At 53.6% G+C, this 10,948-nt stretch overlaps 1 protein-coding gene across 1 annotated transcript in view; it reads right to left on the reverse strand.

Moving 5' to 3' along the window:
* Nucleotides 1-560: 560 nt before the first annotated feature.
* Pvr (poliovirus receptor) overlaps nucleotides 561-10,948 on the reverse strand; it is a 10,826-nt gene continuing 438 nt past the window's right edge. The window contains exons 2-8 of the mRNA XM_013032652.1: nucleotides 8,664-9,018; nucleotides 6,663-6,971; nucleotides 6,167-6,284; nucleotides 4,267-4,415; nucleotides 2,592-2,699; nucleotides 2,411-2,442; nucleotides 561-1,236 (exon numbers count right to left, since the gene is read on the reverse strand). Coding sequence (XP_012888106.1) covers nucleotides 1,132-1,236; nucleotides 2,411-2,442; nucleotides 2,592-2,699; nucleotides 4,267-4,415; nucleotides 6,167-6,284; nucleotides 6,663-6,971; nucleotides 8,664-9,018 — 1,176 coding nt within the window. The 3' untranslated portion in view covers nucleotides 561-1,131. The remainder of the gene's footprint in view (nucleotides 1,237-2,410; nucleotides 2,443-2,591; nucleotides 2,700-4,266; nucleotides 4,416-6,166; nucleotides 6,285-6,662; nucleotides 6,972-8,663; nucleotides 9,019-10,948) is intronic.

Consider the following 10,948-nt stretch of genomic DNA (forward strand, 5'->3'; position numbering starts at 1 on the left):
GGGAGACCCACTCCATGAGACTCTAATCTCCAATGAACCACCCAAAAGCTGAAGTGGAGCTGTGGCTCAAGCAGTAGAGCACCAGCCTTGAGAAAAAAAGCTGAGGACAGCACATGGGCCCCTAGTTCAAGCTCGAGGACTAACACAAACCAAATAAATGCCACAGAGTAAACAAATAAGTTATATTTAATAAAGTGCTAGAGGTAGACAATGGGTCATTCAGGAAAACCAGCCATCTTCTCTAAGTCCGCTGACACCGGGGGACCCCACTTTCCTTGTTCTGCTCTGGACTCTCACTTCTGTTATTGGGCCAATTCTCCCCTTTCTTCCCCATTTGCCTCTCACTGCAGCCAAGACCACAAATAAGCTTTCAATAATTTAAGCCTCAGTGTTTGTCATCCTAGCTACCCAGGAGGCTGAGATCTGAGAATCATGGTTCAAATCCAGTCCAGGCATGAAAGTCCACGTGACTCTTTTCTCCAATGAACCATCAGAAAATCGGAAGTGGTGCTGTGCCTCAAAGTAGTAGAGCCCTAGCATTGGGCAAAAGAGCTCAGGGACAGCCCTCAGGCCCAGTTTAACACTCCTCCCCCAGACCTACAACAAATAAATAAACAAAAATTTACTTTGCTGTTCTGAGGTGGAGGCTCCTGGCCTAAAGGTGGTCCCAGGCCAGCTTGGGATGGTGCCTCCTCAGTAGATGGGATTACAGGTGTGTGCTACCACACTCAGCTGGTCATTAACTCAACAGAGGAGACTGAGCACTGTCCTCACCAGTCCTCTGGGAAAAGCAGTGGAGACCTCAGCCTGGTCCCCTCAGAAATGCCCTAGGTGTCTTCAGAGCTCTCCAGTCTTTCTTGCAAATGGCAGAAGTGGCTGAGGGCATATCTGACTAGTGTGGGCTCTGGAGGGATCTCAAGGTTGAGCCCAAGGTCTTCCGTTGGCTCAGCTGGTGCTAGGCAACTTGTGCCATGCCTCCATGCTCTTTTTGCTAATTAACTGGAGATGGAGACTTGAGGGCTGGTTTTGAACCTTTGGTTTCCCTGGTTGTCAGTCTTCTGAGTAGCTGCAGGCTGTGGACGGGTCATGTGCTGTAGAGAAGGAGAGGCAGCCAGCCCTCTGTCTGTGCATTCAATCCACATGGTGGGAGTCGGGGCTGGTGATGCAGTCCCCATTGCTGGCTGCTGTGTCTTTCAGAGGGACGTCCTCCTTGCGTACAGATGAATACACAACGTTCTAGAAGGCGAGAGGCAGCCTTTAGTCAACAACCTTTGTGGCTGAGCATGTGGTAGAGTGCTTGCTTGCCTAGTGTGCGTGAAGCTCTGGATTGGATTCCTCAGTACCCCATAAACAGAAAAAGCTGGAATTGGTGCTGTGGCTGAAGTGGTAGAGGGCTTGCCTTGAGCAAAACAAGCTTAGGGACAGTGCCCAGGCCCTTTCTTTCTCTCTTTTTCTTTCTCTCTCTTTCTTTCATTCTCTCCTTCGCCCTTTCTTTTTTTTTAATTTCTTTCCCTTTCTTTCTTTCTTTCTTTTTCTCTTTCCTTCTTTCTTTCCTTTTCTTTTGTTTGTTGTAAGGCTCAATCTGAGGGCCTGGGTGCTATTCCTGAGCTCTTTTGCTCAAGGCTAGCACTCTACCACTTTGATTCACAACATCACTTCAGTTTTCTGGTGGTTAATTGGAAATAAGAGTGTCATGGACTTTCCTGCCTGGATGGTTTTCAACCACGATGCTCAGATCTCAGCCTCCTGATTAGCTGAGGTTACAGGCATGAGCCATTCTTGCCCAGCTGAAACCTAGGCAGTTTTAAGTCCTATCTGGTTGATATCCATCACCTTACACTTCCTATCCATTTATATGCTTTTACAAATAGGTTGAATGAATGAGTTCAGAAATTTCCAATGTGTGTGGGGTGAGTCACAGAACATCAGAGGGCAGAAAAACCTTCTGGGAGAATGGGATGGGGACTCTGTGGTTTATCCAGGCCCATCTTCCCATGCCTGTACCCAGGGTAGACATCACTAATCCATCCCAGCACTCAAGCTATGATACCCAGGCCAAATATTCCCATACCCAAGGCAGACATCACTAATGGATCCCAACACCATGCTGGCTTTTGTTTCCCCTCCTTGTGCTGGTGGTCATGGGATTGGAACTCAGGAGGACATGGGCTCCTCCCACAGACACAGTCTCAGCACTTGGCTTCTAGTCCACTGTCAATAGCTGTAATCAAAGCAATCTCTCATTGGCTCCACTTAAATCACTGTCCACCTCTGAGCCAATCACAGCAGTCAGGGAAAATGAGAGGTTCTGATCAGCTAGGCTTAAGCTCTTCCCAAAGCCCTTCTCAGGAGCCATTAGGGGGTCACCCTGCCCTCCCCTCCCCTCTCCTTTCTTCTCCTCTCCACTTACCCCATTGGTAGAGCTGTTCAACTGGTTCCGACCTGGAGAAACAGGATGAAAATGTGTCAACTTGGGAGATGGGCTGGAGGCCTGGGTGGGCACTGGGGACACCCCAAGTACCCTCTCCCCTCAGACAAACCTGGAACACAGCAGGAATGCAGCGGGAGGCAAGAATAGCATTGGGGCTCACCGTGAAGGTGACGACACACGAAGATCAGCACTATGCCCACAATTACCCCGAGTACCACCAACACGACACCAACTATGGCTCCAGGTGAGATGGAGGCCAGGGGTCTCTCTGTAGAAGAAGGAAACAGGCAGGTGAGGAAATGTTGAGCTTTTTTTTTTTTTACCTGCCTGGCATGTATCACTCTCATCCTTGAATGAGCACCCCAGATTTCCTTTAGAAAACATCACCTCCCTCATTCTCTGTGTTCTGGTGGACTCCACTGCACCCAATGACGCCTAGGATGGGATTGGGTTGTGGGAGCTCAGGCCTGGCCAATGAGAACCTTGCATTTTCCTTGGCTGCTGTGATTGATTTAAAGGTGGACAGGGGTTTAAATGGAGCGACTCAGAGCTGGCCCTGAGACTTTGATTAGAGCTACTTCCAGTGAGTGGTGTGCTCTGTCCCCAGGGAGGTGGCTAAGAACATGAAATGGGCTAGGAGCTGGTGGCTCATGCCTGTCATCCCAGCCACTCACGAGGCTGAGATCTGAGGATTATGGTTTGAAGTCAGCCTGGGCAGGAAACTCAATGAGACTCTTAGCTTCAATGAGTCACCCAAAAGCTGGAGGTGGAGTTGTGACTTCAGTGGTAGAGTTTCAGCCTTGAGTGAAAAACCTCAGGGAAAGTGCCCAGGCCCTGAGTTCAAGCCCCAGGACTGTCACAAAATAGAAAAGAAAGTAGATCTAGATAGGTATAGTGGTTCATACCTATAATTCTAATTACTTGCCAGGGAGATGGGGAAGAAGCCAGCCTGGGAAACAATTAGTGAGATCTCCATCTCCAGCAATAAGTGGGCCTGGTGGCACGTGGCTGCCATCCCAACGGCAAAGCAGAACAGGAAAGTGTAAACAGGAGGATTATGGGACAGGATAATGTGCCCTTAAATGAGAGACTACTCCACACAATAAGTAAAGCAAAAATGGGCTGAAAGGGGCATGGCTCAAATAGCGTTGTGCTTTATTTCAACCTCAATGCCAAAAAAGAAAAGAAAAAATGAAAAAAAAAAAAAAGAACTGAATGCCATGGTTGGAGTGTGCCTGGATATAATCAGACCTGAAGATGCATTTTCTTTTCTTTTCTTTTCTTTTTTGGTTGTGGAGCTTGAACTCTGGGCCTGGGCGCTGTCCCTCAGCTCTTCAGCTCAAGGCTAGTGCTCTACCACTTGAGTCACAGCACCACTTCCAGTTTTCTGGAGGTTTATTGGAGATAAGATTCTAGGGGACTTTCCTTCCTGGGCTGGCTTTGAAAGAAAATCCTCAGATCTCAACCTTCTGAGTAGCTGGGATTACAGTCGTGAGCCAGCAGCATCTGGCTGAAAATGCATTTTCAATAAAGTCTTTGGAAAAGATTTTTAGCCATGCTTTAGTCAATTATAACAAAGTCCTATTCAGAGTATTTAGAGGAGCTTTCCTGAGTCCCTCTCCCCTTCTGCCTACCTGGGAAAGAAGCAAATTACTATTTCCTCAGCCTGGGTTGGTGGCGGGTCTGTGCTCAGGCAGCAGATGACCAATGGCACCAGGAACCCCAGGTTTTTAAGGGGTGGGCAGGTCAGGGAGCAGAGCTGACTGCACTCGTCCCATCCTGAGATACCTTGTGTGAAGCAGGAGTCAGAGGGCATCCTGGGAACAGCCCCTCACCTGTGAGGACAATGGTCACTTCTCCCTGGCCGGTCCCCATGGCGTTGGTGGCGTTGCAGATGAAAGTTGTGTTGATGGCCTCGTCCACCATGGCGATCCGGAGCAGGGTGCCCTGGACCTGAGCAGAGCTGGGCAGGGTTCCCAAGGTCCTGGCGCAGAGATAGATGGGTAAGGAAGGGGCCTCTGCTGGAGGCTCCAGGTGGGGTAGCAAAGACACAGGCAGCCTCAGGCCCTGTGGGACACAGGCAGCCTCAGGCCCTGTGGGACACAGGCAGCCTCAGGCCCTGTGGGACACAGGGTATGGCTCTTCTGTGATCACCCGGGTCCTGCTCATCTGAAAACCCTGTGCGTTTCACCACACTGCCACCCTCCCAGCCTCTTCCCTGCCCTTCCAGCCTCTTCCCTGCCCTTCCAGCCTCTTCCTTGCCCTTTCAGCCTGTTCCCCTTCCTGTTTTTCACTGGACCTGTCTGTGCTATGCTCTATACAGCCATCAGGTCCATTTAGCTCTGTAGCCAGCAGGGGGCGCAGGAGCCCGGGTCATCTCACATCCCCTCAGGCAGAGCTGGCCCTGCCCCAGCAGACCTGCCACCTGCTGCCTCCAACTACCTCAGTAGGCTCTCTCTGTCCTAGCTAGGTGTGCTGGCTAATGGCAGGTGGATCAGGGAAGAAAGAGCCATGCAGGAAGCAGAGCCAGCCCTGTGGGAGCCCTCATTTGTGCAGTTTGCGGTAGGACGAGTCAAGAGAACCAGGCTCTTCTGTTGTTGCTGTTTCTGGTGTCCCTGGGACTTGAACTAGGGACATTGTGCTAGCTGGGGAAGGTAGGGCTTCCTCTTGAACTTTACCCTCCTCCTGCTCTCCAGGCCTTTTGGCTGTGGTTAATTCTTAGATAGAGTCTGGCACTTTTGCCTCTTCTGGCTTTGAACTCAGACTCTCCCTATTTCCCCCTCTTGAGTAGCTTGAATTACAGAGGTGCACCATCACACACATTTTAAAAAAAAGAAAAAAGAGGGCTGGGAAGGTGGCTCAGTGGTAGAGCGCTTGCCTTGCATGACTGAGGCCCTGGGTTCGATTCCTCAGCACCATATAAGCGAAAAGAAAAAAAGCTGGAAGTGGCGCTGTGGCTCAAGTGGTAGAGTGCTAGCCTTGAGCTGAAGAGCTGAGGGACAGCGCCCAGGACCAGAGTTCAGACCCATGACCGGACCCCCCTGCCAAATAAAAAAGAAAAAGAAATTGGGCTGGGAATGTGGCTTAGTAGTAGAGTGCATGAAGCATGCATGAAGCCCTAGGTTTGATTCCTCAGTACTACATAAACAGAAAAAGCCAAAGTAGTGTTGTGGTTCAAGTGGTAGAGGTCTAGTGCCCAGGCCCTGAGTACAAACCCTGGGACATGCAATAAAGAAATTAAAATTAGGGGCTGGGAAGGTGGCTCAGTGGTAGAGTGCTTGCCTTGCATGCATGAGGCCTTGGGTCCAATTCCTGAGTACCACATAAACAGAAAAAGCCACAAGTGGCTCTGTGGCTTAAGTGGTAGAGTTCTAGCCTTGAGCTGAAGAGCTCAGGGACAGCACCCAGGCCCAGAGTTCAAGATCTGCAACCAACAAAAAAAATTTTAATTTAATTTAATTTTTAAAAAATACCAGGGCTGAATCTGTGTAAGGCAAACAAGCACTTGTTCACTGCCTTCACTCCCTGCTGTAAAGATGCCAAACGTTGATAGCAATCACTTCTAATAGCTGATTAATGATTGTGTCATTGATGCTTATTTGCTTAGATCCAGGGATCCAGGCCCCAGCCTCCTTCCTCAGACCCAGGGATCCAGGCCCCAGCCTCCTCCCTCAGACCCAGGGATCCAGGCACCAGCCTCCCTCTTCAGGGCAGGCTGGGGTCCCCGTGACTCACGTGGTCCAGTTGAAGTGAGTGTGCACTGGATTGCTCTGGATGTCGCAGCTCAGGGTGACATCACGGCGACCGACATACCAATTGTGGTCATAGCCAACGATGGAGACCTCAGGGGGGTCTAAGGAGTGGGGACACACTGGGGTCAGAGCCACAGGCCCTCAGGGCACGAGGCTCCTCAGCTCCCGGGGTGGGTCCTGAATGACAGGACATGTCCTCTGAGAACAGAGGCCTGTGCATCCTCGGCCACGCGGGCAGACCAGGCCTACTCTGTCCCTAGGTACTTCTGTGTCTTGGTGCCAGTACTGGGGGGGCCTTGAAACTCACTTTTTTGTTGTTGTTGGTCTTATAAGGTGGGAGAAGGGGGAGCCAGGCAGACGCTGGAGGCCATGTAGGCCACAGCTTGGGGAAGTGGGGTGTGGGTAACCCCGGGGTGATAGCAGCCCACTGTGTGTTGGGGGGGTGAATCTTTCCCTCGCGCATGCGCAGACGCACTCACAGAGCACGGACAGATGGACGGGCAGCCGCAGCGGCTCCGCCCAGGTCTGGTGCTGCACCACGCAGGTGACGACCTGGCCGTGCGCCTGTCTGGAGGGCACCGCGGAGAAGACGCTGACGACGGAGACGGTGCCGGGCCGCGATCCGGGCCCCTGCGTGGTGTTGGCGACTCCGGGCAGGTGAGCGGACCAGGAGAGGCGCGCGGGCGGGTGTCCGTCGGCGGCCTCGCAGTGCGCCACGGGCGCGGGCACAGAGAGGGCGGTCGGGGGTTGCACAGCATTCAGGGCGACGGCGCTGCTCTGGGGCTGGGCTGGAGGATTGAAAGGGAGACAGTGGACAGTTCAAATCCCGTGTGTGTCTCTGGGCAGCCAGCGGAGTGGAGGGCGGCCTTTGGAGCAAGCCTGTGCCTCAGTTTCCTTCGTTGTGCACTGGGGATCCCCGGGAGGGATGGGGACACAGGTCCTGGCCTGTAGGAAATGCTCAGTGAATATGCCTCGTGGATTGGTGCTGGGGCCTAGAAAGGAGGAAGATCACTGCAGACCACCTGGCTGGGCCATGGATGGCGTCAGAAAGGGAGGAGGCCGGGGAGACGCCACGCAGGACGCACGCCAGGCCCTGGGGGCGGAGCGTCAAAGGGCCGCTTCCGGGGCGGGCCGCAGAATATGGAAAGGAGGGACTTCCGGTGAGGAGAAAGGCAGCCAGAGCCCTAATGGGAGAGAGGCACTTCATGGAGCTGAGCAGTGCCCGGGCTCTCCTCCAGAGCGGAGACACAAGCCAGGGGCTGGTGGCTCAGGCCTGTCATCCTAGCAACTCAGGAGGCTGAGATCTGAGGATTGAGGTTCAAAGCCAGCCCAGACAGGAAAGTCTGTGAGAGGCCCAGGAAAGCCCCAGCCGGCGGAGAGGCCCAGGCGCGGCGGAGAAGCCTGAGGAAAGGCCTGTGGATAGTGGAGAGGCAAAACCCACGGAGAGGTGGAAAGGCCTGTGAAGAGCCAAGTGGCCTGTGGAGATCGGAGAGGCCTGCGGAGAGTTGGAGATCAGAGTGGCCCGTGGGAAGGAGGAAAAAAGAAAAAGAAAAACCTTGGAAGTTGCAGCGACTCTTAGTTCCAAGGTAACCCAGGATAGGGTTGCAGGACAACTCCTTTGTTACCTTTGAAGTGCCTCCAAGATGGATTTTTTTTTCCCTCGTGGGGTATTACAATGGGGCAGAAGCATCAGTAGTACATCCTGTGCAGTTCTAAACCACCCATCCTTAGTCATTAGTCATTGCCCCCCCCACCCCCACAGCTGCTTCAGAAAACAAACAATTGGTATGGAATTGGGAGGCAGCCTCCTCAACAGGGCATCAGATGTCTGTCCCCTCCCTCCCTCCTTTCCCGCATGCTGGTTTTGAAACTTGAACCCACGTCCTGAGTGCTGTCCCAGGGTTTTTTTGTTCAAGGCTAGTACTCCACAACTTGAGCTCACAGCTCCGTTTCTGGCGATTTTTTTTTCCTTTTGGCTAATTAGAGATAAGAATCTCATGATTTTCCTTCCCAGTCTAGCTTCTAGCCTTGATCTTCAGATCTCAGTCTCTTTGAGTAGCTAGGATTACAGGCATGAGCACCAGTACCCGGCTCTCCTTCTATCTTCACCTTTGAACTTTTCCTTTGTCACCAACCTTGAATGCAGGGGAGCAGCCACTAGCACCTGTAAGGTGTTATTAGGGCCAACCTAGGAGGAACCTGTGTTTAAAGTCCCATAACAGAGATGCCAGGGCCCTGCTATATCCAAGGAAGAAAGCGGAGGCCTAGAGGAAGAAAATCCACTGTCCTCCCCAGCCTCCAGGTTCTCCCCAGCCACCTGTCCAATTCCTGGTCTCCCCAAGACCTTGGCCCCCAGGATCTCTAATCTCTCCAACCGCCCTATGACACCTGCTAAGTGGAAGGAGGTCCCCTGCTCAGGCCTGGCCCACTCTTGCTTGCGCCCCTCCCACCTCCTCTCACCCTGATTCCCTGTTGCTCACCCAGCACCCGCAGCCAAGTGGTCCCCTTGCTGCTGCCCGTTGGGTAGGTCGCATAGTGGCATGTATAATTAGCTTCGTCATCAATTTGCAACGCAGACAGTTCCAGAGAGGCATCTGGCAGCTTTGTGCCCTGCCCTACAGCCAGGAACTTCATCCTGCCGGGATCCTGGTAGTGGGGCCCCCTGGTGGGATGGAAGACGGCCAGGCTCCTCTCCTCACCCTGCTTCATCCATGTGATCTGGCTCATCTGGATGCTGACACCAGGAAGAGTCTGTAGCTGGCAGCTCAGGTTCACAGACTCATCCAAGAAGCCGTCCACTTGGGTAGGCACCTCTATGCCAACCATCGGGGTCCCTGTGGGGTGCATGGGGGGGACCAAGTGGGCAACTGAGGCATAGAGTGGTTTGACCCAGGACTCCATCCCACACTCCTGTGACCCAGGCCACAGGCCCAGGACAATGGGGACAGTTGGACTACCTCCTCCAAACTGTGAGCCAAAATCATTTCCCCTCTGTAGCCAGGTGCTGGTGGTTCACACCTGTTGTCATCCTAGCTACTCAGGAGGCTGAGATCTGAGGATCCTGGTTTGAAGTCAGCCAGGGCAGAAAAAGTCCATGAGCCCCTTATCTCCAATAAACTACTCAGAAAAAAACTGGAAGTGGGGCTGTGGCTCAAGTGGTAGAAGCGCTAGCCTTGAGCAAAAGAACTCTGGGACGGGGCCCAGGCCAAGAGTTCAAGCCCCAGAACCAGCAATAAATAAATCTTTCTCCTCCCTTTCTCTCTTCTCCCCTCTCCTCCCCACTTCAGGCTTCCTCCACAAAAGTCATACTCCCCTCTCCCCACCCCAATATTCAGTTTATTTTTTGATCTCAGTGGCTCACATTACGGGCATGCACAGCCACACCCACCATGGAAATCTTTTTCTCCAGAGAAGTTGTTTCATATCAGGTGTCTGTCATGGGAACGGAACCCAGGGTGACACAGAGGGAGTGAAAATGACAGTGCCAGGTAGGATTTAGTTGTGCCTTAGGAGAGAAGAGGCATCCATTGGGCCCAGGAGACTTGGGGTGGGGGGCAAGCTGCTGTGGGAGGTGGAAAAATGGGTGCATGGTCCCACCTGCAGCCCCCCCCTGTCCATTTAGCTGCATGCACAGGGCTATGAAGAAACTGAACAGGGCAGTGAAATCTGGGGCACCCTGCATTTCCTGTTGGAAAGTTCACCACCACCACCACCCCCCTTTCATTCAGCCCAGCGATTTCCAGCTTTTGTTCTCCTTCCTGCTCCCCACAAGGACCTGGCTGGAGTCTTCTTCCAGGTGGTGTGTGTGTGTGTGTGTGTGTGTGTGTGTGTGTGAGAGAGAGAGAGAGAGAGACAGAGACAGACAGACAGAGCCAGAGCCAGGCACCAGTGTCTCAAGCCTGTAATCCTAGCTACTCAGGAGGCTGGGATCTGGGGATGGCTGTTCAAAACGAGCCCAGGCAGGAAAGTCCATGAGACTCATCTCCAAAAACTAACAGAAAACTGGAAGTGGCACTGTGGCTCAAGTGGTAGAGGGCTAGCCTTGAGCTGAAGAGCTGACAGCACCCAGGCTGAGTTCAAGCCTCAGGACAGAAAGAAGTGGGGGCGGGAGATGGAGGGAGGAGGGGGTAGAAAGAGAGAGACTTAGTCCTGGGGCTTGAATTCAGGGCCTGGCCACAGCTCCACTTCTGGCTTTTTGACAGTTCACCGGAGGTAAGAGTCTCACTGGAATCCATCTCCGACTGGATTCAACCAGGATCTCAGATCTCAGCCTCCTGAGTGGCTGGGATGCCAGGCTCCGGCTGTGGTCTCGGTGATCTCCCTGCGCAGTGGCCTTTGGCGATGCCCGGGGGATGGAGCATGGGTGGGGGGCTCGTGTGCAACTATGCACACGCACCCCGAGCTCCCCGGCCCCGCGGCTCCCCCAGCCCGGGCTCCTGAGGGCTTTGCCCCACCCCGCGTTTACTAAAGGCCGCTGGAGCGAGCTGTCCCGAGTGTGTGCGGGGCGGGCACGGGGGTGAGTGAGGGAATGAATGAGCCAATGAATGAATGAATGGAAGCCACCCAGGAGGGGTGGCGGTGGGGGTCCTTGTGCAAGCGGAGGGAGGTGGCTGGAGGCCACCACCTCCCGGGCTTGGGCAGGTGCCTGGCCCGGTGGCCCTGGGCACGGGGTGCGTCCCGGCCTGAGTCACCACCGACTTTCCGGGAATCCCGCCAGGGCCGCCAGGGAAGGGGAAAGGGCGCGGGGTGGGGGTGGGGGGTGGCC

This window comes from Dipodomys ordii, unplaced genomic scaffold, assembly GCF_000151885.1.
Source record: "Dipodomys ordii isolate 6190 unplaced genomic scaffold, Dord_2.0 Scaffold156, whole genome shotgun sequence".
Classification (NCBI taxonomy): domain Eukaryota; kingdom Metazoa; phylum Chordata; class Mammalia; order Rodentia; family Heteromyidae; genus Dipodomys; species Dipodomys ordii.